Here is a 13,859-nt window from a genome sequence, read left to right as displayed (position 1 = left end):
ATTCCCTAGATTAGGCGGGAGAAAAAAATTACAGAGGACCAACAGTCTGGTGAAAGTTACTAGATTTGTTCTTTCATACAAAAACAATTTTTTATTATATTTTTTAATTTTCCAGCAAAAAGATTATTTTGTTTTATTATATTAATGATGAATGCTGAGCGCGTCGTTTTGGACTTCGTGACTTAATTGAGTTTGCAAATTAGATAATTTATTCTTCAGAGCTGCTATTCCCATCATGACGATGTTTTCAGGCTTCAGGGCTCCGCTGCTTTCGACGTTGAAGAAATATTTATTCGGCTTGGCTTCCCAGTTGAATGGAGCTTCGACTGTAATTAATTTTATTAATTAAAAATAGTTTATTATTTAGATAAAAATTAAAAAATATAATGCTGAAATTAACAGACTATTTTTTGGTTTTATTTAAAAAATAAATTTAATAAAAAAATATTTTTTAAAAATTGCATTCATTAATTTATTAAGTTTATGCGTGTAAAATTTTTTTTCTAAGAAATTATTTGTTAAAAAAATAAACAAATTAATTACAATTAGAGAAATACTTTTAAAAATTTCCTCTAATTATTTTTTTTGTTATTTTTATGTATGGAATTTTTTAATTGAATTTTTTTCATAATAATGTAATTTCCATAATAAAAAATTATGGAAATTAATTTAGCAGATACTTAATAATTTTTTTAACAACTAAATTATGGCAAAAAAAATTTAGTAAAGAAAACTGACATGTAGAAAATCTAAAAAATAAAAAATGCAATTTTTTTAAAATAATTTTTGGAACAAATTTGTTTGTTAAATAACATTAAATAATTGTCAAGTAACAGCTAAATTTAATGACATTATTACACAATTTTTTTATTTTTTTTTAATAAATAAATTATGGCAAAAAAAATTATTAAAAAAATGCACTTGTAGAAATTCTAAAAAATTAAAAATGCAATTTTTTAGAACAAATTTTTTTTTTAAAGAAAATTAAAAAATTGTCGAGTGACAGCTAAATTTAATGTCATTAAAAAATTATAAACAAATTTCTAATGTCTGTTAACTTCAGTCTCAAAAAAAAAAAAAAAAAAAAAAAAATTACATTGATCTTCCTCGAGTTCACTGTACTCAGATTTAGGCCATTCGCTAGGAATCGGATACAAAGTATGACGCATTGAATTATCTGGATCGTATTCAAAACAAACTCCAGCAGTAGGGTTCCATTTAGCGTGTTCCTTACCAAATCCTTTTTTAGCGTAAGCTCTTAATTTCAACTCTTGTCCTTTTCTTAATTTTACTATCAAGATTTCTGTAGCAAAAATTTATAAATTAAAATCAATGTTAAGGTAGTATGGTAGTCTGGTAACTTATGCCTATTTTCATGACTTCTTTGGAGGGTGGTTTTTTTATAGGAAAATAAAAATGAATTATCTTGAATATTTAGAGTGTTTTTATTTACATATTGAAAATATAAAAAAAAATTTATTTGAAAAAATTTAATAGTTTATTACTATTATTATTGTCACTCGAAGTTGGAACCTCAAAAAAAAAAATGCACGTGTGTGGCCCGGGTCCTAACTTTTTTTCTACTGAACCGATTGCTTTCAAATTTTAACAGGCTGTTCTACACACTTATAGTTCTCGTCGGTACTAACGAGAATTTTTTTCACCCCTAACTTTTTATTTTACAACCCTTTCTTTGCTAAAATAAAAGGACTTTTTTTTTCAAAGTCCGCCATTTTGTTATTTACCCTTGAAATTTAACTTGAGTAGTTCCGACGAGAATGACATGTCTACAGATTAAGAATAATCAAGAATATTTGATTTCAGATAACATTAAGAGCCAAAATCACCCGGGCCACCCACGTGCATTTTTTTTGAGGTTCCAACTTCGAGTGACAATAATAATAGTAATAAACTATTAAATTTTTTCAAATAAATTTTTTTTTATATTTTCAATATGTAAATAAAAACACTCTAAATATTCAAGATAATTCATTTTTATTTTCCTATAAAAAACCACCCTCCAAAGAAGTCATGAATATAGGCATAAGTTACCAGACTACTACCTTAAGGTTAAATAAGTTTATATATATCAATTATAATTACCGTCTGTTTCTCCATACTCATTAGCGTCATCCTCACGGTGCTTAGAAGTAACCGGCATAACTCTGGGATCACTGGACTTCAAATCTGCTGTCGATACATGCCGGGTGGAATCCTCAGTACACTTGACGTCTAGAGTAAATTCCACGCTGCACTCTGGGCAGAAATCCTGACAGGAGCAATCTCGGGTGTACTGGAGTTTGTCGACTACCTCGTCGCTGATCAAAGGGATCATACCGATACGGTGGGCGAGGAACTCGTCACTCAGGACAGTTGAGTTTGCCTCCAGTTGGATCCAGTCAATGGCCAATGTTGGTGTTTCCGCGATAAATACTCGGCGCATGCTATTCGCAACACTGAAAAGTAATAATTACAATTAATAAAAATATTTGTTTATAAATAATTATAAATTATAATTAATAATAATATGGCGATAAAATTAGCAAACCTAGACGATTTTTTAATTTTTCTTTACAAATCAAATAATTTTTAGGAAATTATTTTAAAAAATCTATTTTTATACAATCAATTTGTTAAAAAAATTATAAAAATTGTCAGTTGTCTTAATTTTAGTATCAAAAAATAATTAAAATAAATTCTAACCTGAGTTCTGTATCCTCCACTTGAAATTTGACATTTTCTTCAGTCAAGTCCGAAATATGCACTGAAGGTTGATTAGCGTACGGCATTATAACTTTATTTTTATTACTTCAATTATTAAAGAAAATTTAACTATTATATTTATTTATTATCTTGACAATTGTCTACTTGTTTTGACTCCAAAATCCATCAATGTTTTTATCCAGATTCTGGTACCTCTGGCGGATTGAACTAGTACTAAAGTCTCGCGGTTTTATTTAAAATAAATTCAGTAATATTTACAAAATGGCTGTGAATGACACTTAAAAATTTTCTAGTGAATCAATCATATTTGTGAGTAGGTTTTTTTAATTTTTATAAAAATCTAGTGACTAATTTATGACGTTTGTAATTTTTCACCACTTTGTAAAAGATATTTTTCATTTTTCTTTAGATAAACTTATTAGTAAGATTTATTTTTATAAAAATCCAGCCGCTTAGATGAATGACATTTCTATGACGGACGGATTACACCATTTGTAAATATTAATTTATATTTATTTTTGACTTCTATGAAATCATACTTTGAAAGAATGAATCACTTCTATTGTTACGAAGCCATAGAACGAAAAAAAAATAGATGAAAAGAATTTAGTTCTTTTACACACACCTTGTAAGTATTTTAAAAAATATTCTAAATAATGACATTAAATTTAGCAGTCACTTAAAAATATTTTAATTTTTTTTAACTAAAAAATTTGATGAAAATTAAATTAGCCGAAATTAAAAAAATTTTTTTTAATGAAAAAATGAAAAAATTTTTTTAATTTTTTTTAGTGAAAAAATTATTTAAAAAAAATTGCAATTTTAATTTTTAAAAATTTCTACGTGTCAATTTTTTCTGCCATAATTTATTTGTTAAAAAAATTATTAAGATTATTAAATGTCTGCTAAATTAATTTCTATTCTAAGTAAGCTGAACTATAATTAAAAAATCGTTGCATTTAATTAAAATTAATAACTAGACTATAATAGAATCTAATTATAAATAAAAAATAAATTATTATTTAATTAAAAAGAACTAATAAAATACAGTTAGTAATTAATTATTAAAAATTTTATTCTACACAACTTAATTATTTTTGATTAGACAAACATCAGACAGTAACATATAAATCTAAATAAAATTACTCTGCTGATAATTAACAATAAACCAGAAAAGCTAATTAGAAGCAATTGAGGTATAATTATAAATAAATATTAGTCATATCATATATAATATATGGATACTTTATAAAAGTAAAGAAAAGAATAGTAATGTAATTAATAGTACGTGGTAGGTGAGGTGCATAATCTCAGTGGAAGACAACAATGTGCGTTGTTTCACATAAATAATAATTTTCTCTATAAAGTCACAAATGCACACTCCTTTTCTAGGGAAAATTTATGGCACAATAAATTACAAATAATTATTATTATGATACTGAAATTAACAGACATTTGTCAATTTTTTATGAATGAACATAAAGTTAGCCGACATCTAAAAATTTTTATGATTTTTTTTTATTAAAGAATTATTTCAAAAATTTTTTTAAAAATTTTTTCATTTGTTAAAAACTATAAGTGCAATTTTTTAAAAATATTTTTTAGTTATAATTCAATAAATTAAACAAAATAAAAAAATCAAAAATGTCGGCTAACTTTATTATTATTTTTTATGATACTAAAATTAGCTGACGCTTAACTTTTTTTTTATTTATTAATTAAATTACAAATAAAAAAATACTTTAAATAAATTGCACTTATAATTTTTTAAATTTTTTCTTTTAATTTTTTTTGTCATAATTATTTTAATAAAAATTTTTAGATGGCTAATTTAATTTTCATAATTTTTTGAATTTTTATTACAAAATTATTATGAAAATTAAATTAGCCATTTGAAAATTTTCATAATTTATTTTATTAAAAAATTAAAACAAAAATTTTATGAAAATTAAGTTAACCGACATTTAAAAATTAAAAAATTTTTTTTTATTGAAAAAATGACAAAAAAAAAAGAAAAAAAAATTGTCATTCGTTAAAAATTTGAAAAACTGTGTGCAATTTAAAAAAAAATATATTTTTGTTACAATTTAATTATTAAAAAAAAAAACAAAAAATTAAAAACGTCGGCTAACTTTAGTATCATAAAATTTTTACATGTAGAAAATTTAAAAAATTATACGTGGAATTTTTAAAAAATAGTTTTTTAGTTCTAATTTTTAATTAATAAAAAAATTAAAAAATTTTTAAGTGTCGGCTAACTTAATTTTCATAAATAATTATGAAAAAATTTTGATAAAAAAATTCTGAATCAAGAAATTAAAAAAAATTATAAGTGCAAATTTAAAAAAAAATATTTTTTTAAATAATTTATTTGTAATAAAAATAAAAAAAAAAGTTAAATATCTGCTAATTTAATTATCGTAAATAATTATGTAATTACTGGCAAATATACAAGAAAAGGATTAAATTGTATATTAATGATAAAAGACACCCGTCGAAAAATATAATAAATGCTTTGAGACATTTACGTTTTTGACCAATTTTTCGTCGAAATAATTTTTTTCTAACCCAATTAACGACTAAGTTTCAGAGCTCGTCGGTGAAACGTTCAATGTCATGGAGATAGTCACCGTAGTCAGTAGCCTCGCTGCCTACGAATACGTCATGGTGCTCGAGGATTTCTTCAAAAGACAATCTATTGTCATGATCATCGTCAGACGCTGCGAATAAATGGTCTACTTCATCAGTCGCCAGGTCTCTAAAAATTAATTAATTAATTAATTTATATCAATTACTGGAAGCAGTAATTAATTATTAATTAATATTAATACTCACTCATTACTAGGAACAAGCCAGGCCAATATCTCAGTAGAATCTAATTTACCATCGCCGTTTTTATCATGCTCATGATCAAACTTATCTTTTTCTACGAGCAACCACTCTTTATTCTCATTCTTGGCTTTGACTCCAATGAACTCTTGGAAACTAATAAATCCGTCTTTATCTGTATCTTTTTCATCGAGAGCTTGCTCCAGCAGGAAAGGAAACATTCTTGGAGTCTCCTCAGGATGCGTGTAAGCTTTAAATTCTTCAGTATTTAAAAATCCGTCTTTATCTTGATCAGCCACGTCAAAAGTCGCCTTGTCATCGCTCACTAGTTTTTCATCTATAGCCAAATCTTCGGGATCGGAGCCGTAGGTGTCGTGTAAAATTTCCTCCCAGGTTATTCGGCCGTCTTCGTTTGAGTCTGCATCCTCTAATCTATCTTTAGACTCTTCTTCAGTCAGCATGCTGATTGAAATTAAATTATGCTTTTTAGATAGACATTTTTTTTTTATTGAAAAAAATTATTAAAAGAAAAAATTCTAAGTGCAATTTTTAAATATTTTTTTCTTACTTACAATTTTTATTGATTAAAAAAATTAAAAATTGTCAAATGTCTGCTAATTTTAGTATCATATTTTTTTTTAATTAAAAATAATCTATATTATTAAGAGAATAAGAACAATTTTTAAAGATATAAGCTCATCCCGATGTTATACTCATTAAGACCTTTCATTTGAGTACCCACATCAATTTTTCATATATTTTATATATTTATATATATTATATATATATATGTATGTATATATGAAAAATATATCAAAAATACATGTGGGTACTCAAGTTAAAGCTCTTGATGAGTGTAACTTCGAAATGAGCTTATATCTTTAAAAATATCAATAATTAAGAAATGACCTTGTATCTTGTGAACTACTGACATTTTTAAAGATATAAGCTCATCCCGATGTTACACTCATCAAAACCTTTCATTTGAGTACCCACATCAATTTTTTATATACTTAATATATATATATATATATATATGTATGTATATATATATATGTATATATGAAAAATATATCAAAAATACATGTGGGTACTCAAATAAAAGCTCTTGATGAGTGTAACTTCAGGATGATCTTACATCTTGAAGAATATCAATATATTTAAGAAATGACCTTGTATCTTGTGAACTATTGACATTTTTAAAGATATAAGCTAATTTTTGTGTTACACTTATCAAGACCTTTCATTTGAGTACCCACATCAATTTTTCATATATTTATATATATATTATATTATATATATATGTATATATGAAAAATATATGAAAATGCATGTGGGTACTCAAATGAAAGCTCTTGATGGGTGTAACATCGGGATGAGCTTATATCTTTAAAAATGTCAATAGTTAAAAAATTACAGTGTAATTTAACAAAAGTTATTATTTAATAAAGCAAAATTTTATTTATTTTTTCACAAGTCACATGATTACTGCAAGGTTGCTAGTAATAATTAATAATTAAAAAAAAATGTCACCTGAATGATCTTAAAATCCAAGCTTTAAGCTCATGCCTTTCAATAAATTGATCTCCATTCAAATCCATTTTATCTAATAAAATCCTCAGCCGTTTTTTAGACTCAGCTGCTGGTAATTTGTCAAACTCCTCTGCTTCTTTGACACTTCCTAAAAAATGAATTTCATTTGTTAATTAATCAATAAGTAAAAAATTATAAAAATGAAATTAATTAAATTACCCAAAATAGCTTCATGATCAAATTCATTGTGATGCTCTCCATCAACATAGTGATCACTGTCCCGGGGACTAAATGCTCCGTCTTCCAATCTTTCATTTTCATTGGTCTTGTGTTGATGACTCCTGATATGTGCCGAGGCAGCCTCGCAACTCGGTAATAATTGAACAACACAAACAACGACAAGTACCGTAAATATCCTTAGCACCATTTCAATGATTTTAATTACTTTATTTCTATGTCGATAAATAACTCCGTTTGAAAATAAATATATAGAAGTTATTGACTTGACAGTTGTGAGTTTGCTTAACCTCCAAACGTTAAAATGACAGCTGGACCAACAATCGTAAGAGGGTGCTCGGGGTACTGCTTATTTTCATCAACCCTATATATATGACATGCGCATCTGAAAAATATAGTTTTTTTTTATTGTTTTAAGTTTATAATTAGTTTATTTTTTTATAAAAATAAAAAATTCGAAAATCTAAAATTAGTACACAGCTGTCATTTTTTTTTTTTAAATAAATCTTTAAATTTTAACAAAAAAAGAAAAGTTATAATTGAATAAAAAAAATGACAGCTGTGTGCTAACTTCACAATAATAATAAAAGTTAGCCGACAGTTTTTAAAATTGCACTTACAGTTTTTCAAATTTTCTACATGTCAATTTTTTTTTTTAATTGTTTATAATAATTTTTTTCAACGACATTAAAGTTAGCAGTCATTTAACAATTTTTTAATTTTATTTAAAAAAAAAATTTCTTCCAAAAAATTAATTTTAAAAAATTGCATTTTTAGTTTTTTAAAATTTCTACAGGTGAATTTTTTTTATAATTTTTTTTTGCATTAATTTATTTCATAAAAAAATTTTAAAATTTATTAAATATCTGCTTCTTTAATTTTCATTTTTTTTCAATAAAAAAAATTATAAAAATTTTTAGATGTCAGCTAATTTAATTTTCATAACTTGACTTGTAAAAATTTTGTAAGAAAATTAATTTAGCAGATATTTAATAATTTTTAAAACTTTTGTTAACAAATAAATTTATGGCAAAAAAAAAATTGTCATCTACAACTTTTAAAAAATTAAAAATGGAATTTTTTAAAAATAATTTCTTAGAATTAATTTAATTGTTAAATAAAAATTATAAATTGGTCAAGTGACAGCTAAGTTTTGTCATAAATTTTGTTCAAGCAAAATTTTCAACGTACTGAAGTTGACAGATATTATATAAAATTTTTTATCATAAAAATTAAAAAAATTGACATCTGTCAGCTGACTCCAGTATGATAAATTTTTAAATTACAATTTATTTGTTTATTTGTTTAAAGAAAAAGCAAAAAGTGATCATATGTGTAATTTGAAAATTATAAAAAAGAAGATGATCATTTATACACAGGATACTGGTAAGTATTGCATTAAAAGTAAGTAACAATAATAAGAAAATATTAATTATAATTATATATTATCGTATATAAAAAATGAAACTAAAAAAATTTTTTAGAGGAAACTATCTTGATGTAGTTGGCGGAATTAATTTTCACGTCTTATTAAACAATACGCACAAACCTGGAGCTGGAAGTTGCGGCATTAAGAACATAAACGCACTCAATGATAGTTATTAATGATAATGAGTAATTAGTAATTAAAAATCCAGGCTGAGCGGGTAGACTTGTTATAAATAAAGTGAGATTGCGTGATGAAGAACAACGAGGAATAGAAAATACACTCATGTAGACATGATGAGCATGAGCTTTATCGGGAGTTACTGGCGAGTTATTCCTCGGTACTCAGTACTCGGTTACTCACATGTTCCAAGGTCTGGATCTGTTACCTTAACTACACAGCGAAACTTTTATTTAACGAGCAGAGTCGCTTATCCTTAGAGAGTATGTAAGCCCACGAATTCTCAAGGCACCGGGTTCAAGAATAGAATTAATGCGACGTCTAACAGCATTTCGGATATATTTGGACTCATTCTAACTTGGGACATCTTGGTTTATTTTTACTGCAAATTCTTTCCATACTGCAATTTTTTAAATAATTTATTTAATTATTAAAAAATATTCTGGTAAATTTTTAAGTGTTAATATTAAAATTTATATTTTATATTTTAGATTAAAGAGAATATTTTGTAGCTTTGAAAGTTTAATTTAATAAATTTAATAACTTTTTAGATTGAATGACAAAATGAAATATTGGAAAATATTTTTAATTTATTATTAAAGTAAAATTGATTAAATGACGTACAAACGGCGATTATTTGTTGAGAAGAAATAAACTTTTTGACTGGTAGCGATAGAAAATAGAAAACTGTTGAAAGTGATCGATATTTTCCATCTCATTCAATTACTCGGGTCATTTTTATAATATTTTTCAAATACTCAGACAAATTCTAGGCACTGATTTTTCACCCGACGCCCAGAAAACCTCTGCATACCTACACGGAAAAAAGTAAACTGTAATAAATAACAGTCGATTTATAATAAGTAATGATCAACTGCTAAAAATTACCATTTCAAACAGTAAAATCGTAATTTTACTATTCACTTTATAATATTTACCGTTTAAACGTTACAATTTACTCTTTACATGGAAGAAATTACTATTTCAAACAGTAATATTTGCTATGTAAATGTCTAAAATGTTAAAGTATAATAATTAAGAATTCAGACTTTGATATTTATCATTTCGTACCTAAAAAATGATCGCAATGATATGTAAAAAGTATAAACTACAGTTAGTAAATTTCTAATATAAGCAACGTCAATATTTACAAAGTAAAATGGTAAATTTTAAACGCAACGCTAAAAATCAAACTGTAATTATTGACTTGCTTGGACTGGTAAAATGTATATTTTAAAAGTATAATTTTTACTGTTTCAAATGTTAAATTCTCCCAGAGTGAGACCCCCTTCTCTTTCATCTGAGTTCCCCTTCTCCTCATAATATGGACTATACATTAAAATGGCAATTTTTACTGTTTGAAACTGTAATTTTTCAAGTTGAAAGAGTCGTTATTTACTATAGTGACAGCTACTAATGGACTTATTTTGGATATTAAATTATAAATTGTGGCTTTTATACTTTCTACATTAAGTTCTGTAATATTTATATTTTTGGCACCCCGATGTCCGCTTTACTGTTCGAAACCATAAAAATTAACCGGAATCCGAGTGAATTTTACAGTTTATTTTTTTCCGTGTACAATTTACTCTTTACATGGAAGAAATTACTATTTCAAACAGTAATATTCGCTATGTAAATGACTAAAATGTTAAAGTATAATAATTAAGAATTCAGACTTTGATATTTATCATTTCGTACCTAAAAAATGATCGCAATGATATGTAAAAAGTATAAAATAAAGTTAGTAAATTTCTAATATAAGCAACGTCAATATTTACAAAGTAAAATGGTAAATTTTAAACGCAACGCTAAAAATCAAACTGTAATTATTGACTTGCTTGGACTGGTAAAATGTATATTTTAAAAGTATAATTTTTACTGTTTCAAATGTTAAATTCTCCCAGAGTGAGACCCCCTTCTCTTTCATCTGAGTTCCCCTTCTCCTCATAATATGGACTATACATTGAAATGGCAATTTTTACTGTTTGAAACTGTAATTTTTCAAGTTGAAAGAGTCGTTATTTACTATAGTGACAGCTACTAATCACTTATTTTGGATATTAAATTATAAATTGTGGCTTTTATACTTTCTACATTAAGTTCTGTAATATTTATATTTTTGGCACCCCGATGTCCGCTTTACTGTTTGAAACTATAAAAATTAACCGTAATCCGAGTGAATATTACAGTTTACTTTTTTCCGTGTAAAGCACTGAGAAAAAAAAATATTTTTAAGAAAATTTTCTTGATACAAGAATTTATGTTCTTTAAAATTTTCAAGAATATATATTCTTAGCTCAAGAAATTGTTAAATTGATTGAATAGTATATTACACCCTTTGGGAAGGAAAATAAGAAAAGCCTCAGATCACATATAATTGTTGGCCGGGGCGAAGCCGAGGTCAACATACATGTGATCTGAGGTTTTCTTTACTTCCTAAGGGCTGTACTATTTTCTGCCCTCAGGGCGGAAAGTGGCAGCTTTCGGCCTGCTGCGCTAAACGAAATTGCCGCTTTCCGCCTCTGTCGGACAGAAAAATAGTATACAAACCTATGGCAGGAAAATAATAAATATCTCAGATCACATATATGTCGACCTCGGCTTCGCCTCGGGCAACATATATGTGTTCTGAGACATTTCTCATTTTCTTGCCACAGGTGTGTAATATACTATTTTTGTCCGACGGCGGGAAGGCGGAAAGCGGCAACTTTGTTTAGCGCAACGGGACGAAAGTTGCCACTTTCCGCCCGGAGGGCAAAAAATAATTTTTACTTAATTTAAATAAAGCTATTCTTTTGTTTATCTACTATCCAAAGATAAATATTGCTGTTCTTCTCTTCAGAAATTAATAATTAATAATAATAGAATATTTGATCGTCAGCGAGTTTCTTGAGCCAAGAAATTGTTAATTGAGCAAAAGTATTTTTTTGCCCTCCGGGCGGAAAGTGGGAACTTTCGTCCCGCTGCGCTAAACTTAGTTGCCGCTTTCCGCCTTCGTCGGACAAAATAGTATACACTCCTCGGGAAGTAAATAAAGAAGCCTCAGATCACATGTTTGTTGACCTCGGCTTCGCCTCGGCCAACAATTACATGTGATCTGAGACATTTCTTACTTTACTTCCCTAGGTGTGTAATATACTATTTTCTCAGTGAAAATTGCTTCTCAATTTTATTGTACCTAGCATTTGCCTACGTGGACTAAAACTGTTGGAATTACCATTAATAAGGTCGCAATTTTCTACGCAATTTTCATTAACAAATATGCTATTGATATTAACATTTTTGGAGGACCAGCAGATAAAATAAAAAGTGAAGCAAAAAGATTCTAAAATAATAAAATTCTAGGTGTACAAATAGTGATTATAAACTATCAATTAGTGATTATCAATTATCAATTACTAAAATTTTTTTTTTTCAATTTCTTATATCTATTTTCTCTTTATAGATGCTATTTATTGTATATAAACATTACTAAACATTCCACACATGAAAATATAACATATTGTTGTAAATTGTTGAGGACATTTCTTTACAAATAAATAAATAAAAAAAGCTGGCGCTTTTTACCCGATTTAAATAACTAATTTAATTATTATTCTTCTAGTCTTGTACTGTAATTGTGTATTTTAATTATTTTAAATTCATTGTACTCTATGCTATTTAAAATAAGGATTGTATCCTTATTTAATAGTTTTATAAAAAATAATTATTTACATACTGAAGAATATAAAAAAAAAATAAAATTGTCTCGCCGCAATTTTTTGAAAGAACAAATAAAAAATTTGTGATAAAGAAGATCTCAAGTTATCCTCTGTAACTCTAAACCATGTAGCGGTGTATCAGATACTCGATATTTATAATAGAAATATTAAGAGTTCATCAGAGAAGACTATTTTTTAAAATGTAAATTATTATTTATAATTTTTTAAATTTATTACAGAATAAATAAAGAAGAAATTAACACTTAATTTTGATAAAAATTTCTTGAAAATAAAAACAAAATTAAAAAATAATTTTTGTAAGCAAAATATAATTAAAAAATTAATTTTATGAATGAAAATATAAGAGAAATATTATAAGTTCGTTAGAAAAGGCTACTTTTTAAAATATAAATTATTTAATATTTATAAAATTATGTTTAATTAATGCTAATAATTTTTAAAATTTCTTACAGGATAAATAAAGAAGAAATTAACACTCAATTTTGATAAAAATTTCTTGAAGATAAGAATAATATTAAATGAAAACAAATAATTAAAAAATTAATTTTATGAATGAAAATAATAAAAGAAGAGTATGCAATTAATTCAATCAGATTGAATTGTTAAGAAACTTTCCGAGACTGATAATTGGTATTATTATTTTGATGGAACAAATTACAACAATATTAAATAATTTATAACGATCTCCATTACATCCAGCTCAACAAATATATAATAATATTATTATTTAAAACCACAAATGAATTTATCTTGAGCACTAATCGGAGCGTTTTTAAACGAGCCAACGCCGTGGAAAGAAAGGAAGCTTCTGAAAGCATCGTACGGTGTTAAATCACCGGTGCGTGAACCAAGGGGGTTCATTCCTTCATATAAATAAATTTATAAAAAATATATAAATACATATAGGTATAGAAGCGACACAGGATGTTCCTGTCTTCCGTGTTTGTCGCACTCCTGAAGCGAGAAGCCACCTCCTCTAGATAATACCTCATCAAAAATGCCGCACCGCCGAACAATGACGAGATTTTGTGTCAACCATAAACCATTCATAACGCACAACGCCGTAATTTTTATTTCAAAACAAACATCTTTAATTCCAGCTCATCAGTAAATAATTCCCCATTTTATTTCGCTATTTCTTCTTGTCGTAAAACTTCCACGTATGCCACTAAATAATTAGCGCTAATTTTTTTCTTAATTAATTA

At 26.2% G+C, this 13,859-nt stretch overlaps 2 protein-coding genes across 2 annotated transcripts; both read right to left on the bottom strand.

Annotated features, from left to right (window-relative positions):
• Positions 1-47: 47 nt before the first annotated feature.
• LOC123265213 (DNA-directed RNA polymerase II subunit RPB3) lies at positions 48-2,924 on the bottom strand. The gene is made up of 4 exons (XM_044728873.1): positions 2,704-2,924; positions 2,104-2,456; positions 1,097-1,303; positions 48-326 (listed from the first exon to the last, which is right to left on the bottom strand). Exons 1-4 carry the CDS (start codon positions 2,787-2,789, stop codon positions 142-144), a joined length of 831 nt encoding a protein of 276 aa, XP_044584808.1. The 5' UTR covers positions 2,790-2,924; the 3' UTR covers positions 48-141.
• A 2,189-nt stretch (positions 2,925-5,113) lies between these two features.
• On the bottom strand, positions 5,114-9,121 carry LOC123265204 (reticulocalbin-2). Its single transcript, XM_044728862.1, has 5 exons — positions 8,873-9,121; positions 7,306-7,708; positions 7,087-7,234; positions 5,560-6,015; positions 5,114-5,482 (listed from the first exon to the last, which is right to left on the bottom strand). Exons 2-5 carry the CDS (start codon positions 7,511-7,513, stop codon positions 5,311-5,313), a joined length of 984 nt encoding a protein of 327 aa, XP_044584797.1. The 5' UTR covers positions 7,514-7,708; positions 8,873-9,121; the 3' UTR covers positions 5,114-5,310.
• Positions 9,122-13,859: the final 4,738 nt, after the last annotated feature.

The sequence above is a fragment of the Cotesia glomerata genome, linkage group LG1, assembly GCF_020080835.1.
Source record: "Cotesia glomerata isolate CgM1 linkage group LG1, MPM_Cglom_v2.3, whole genome shotgun sequence".
Lineage (NCBI taxonomy): Eukaryota > Metazoa > Arthropoda > Insecta > Hymenoptera > Braconidae > Cotesia > Cotesia glomerata.
The sequence above is the reverse complement of the archived record's forward strand: the minus strand, read 5'-3'. Positions and strand labels throughout refer to the sequence as shown.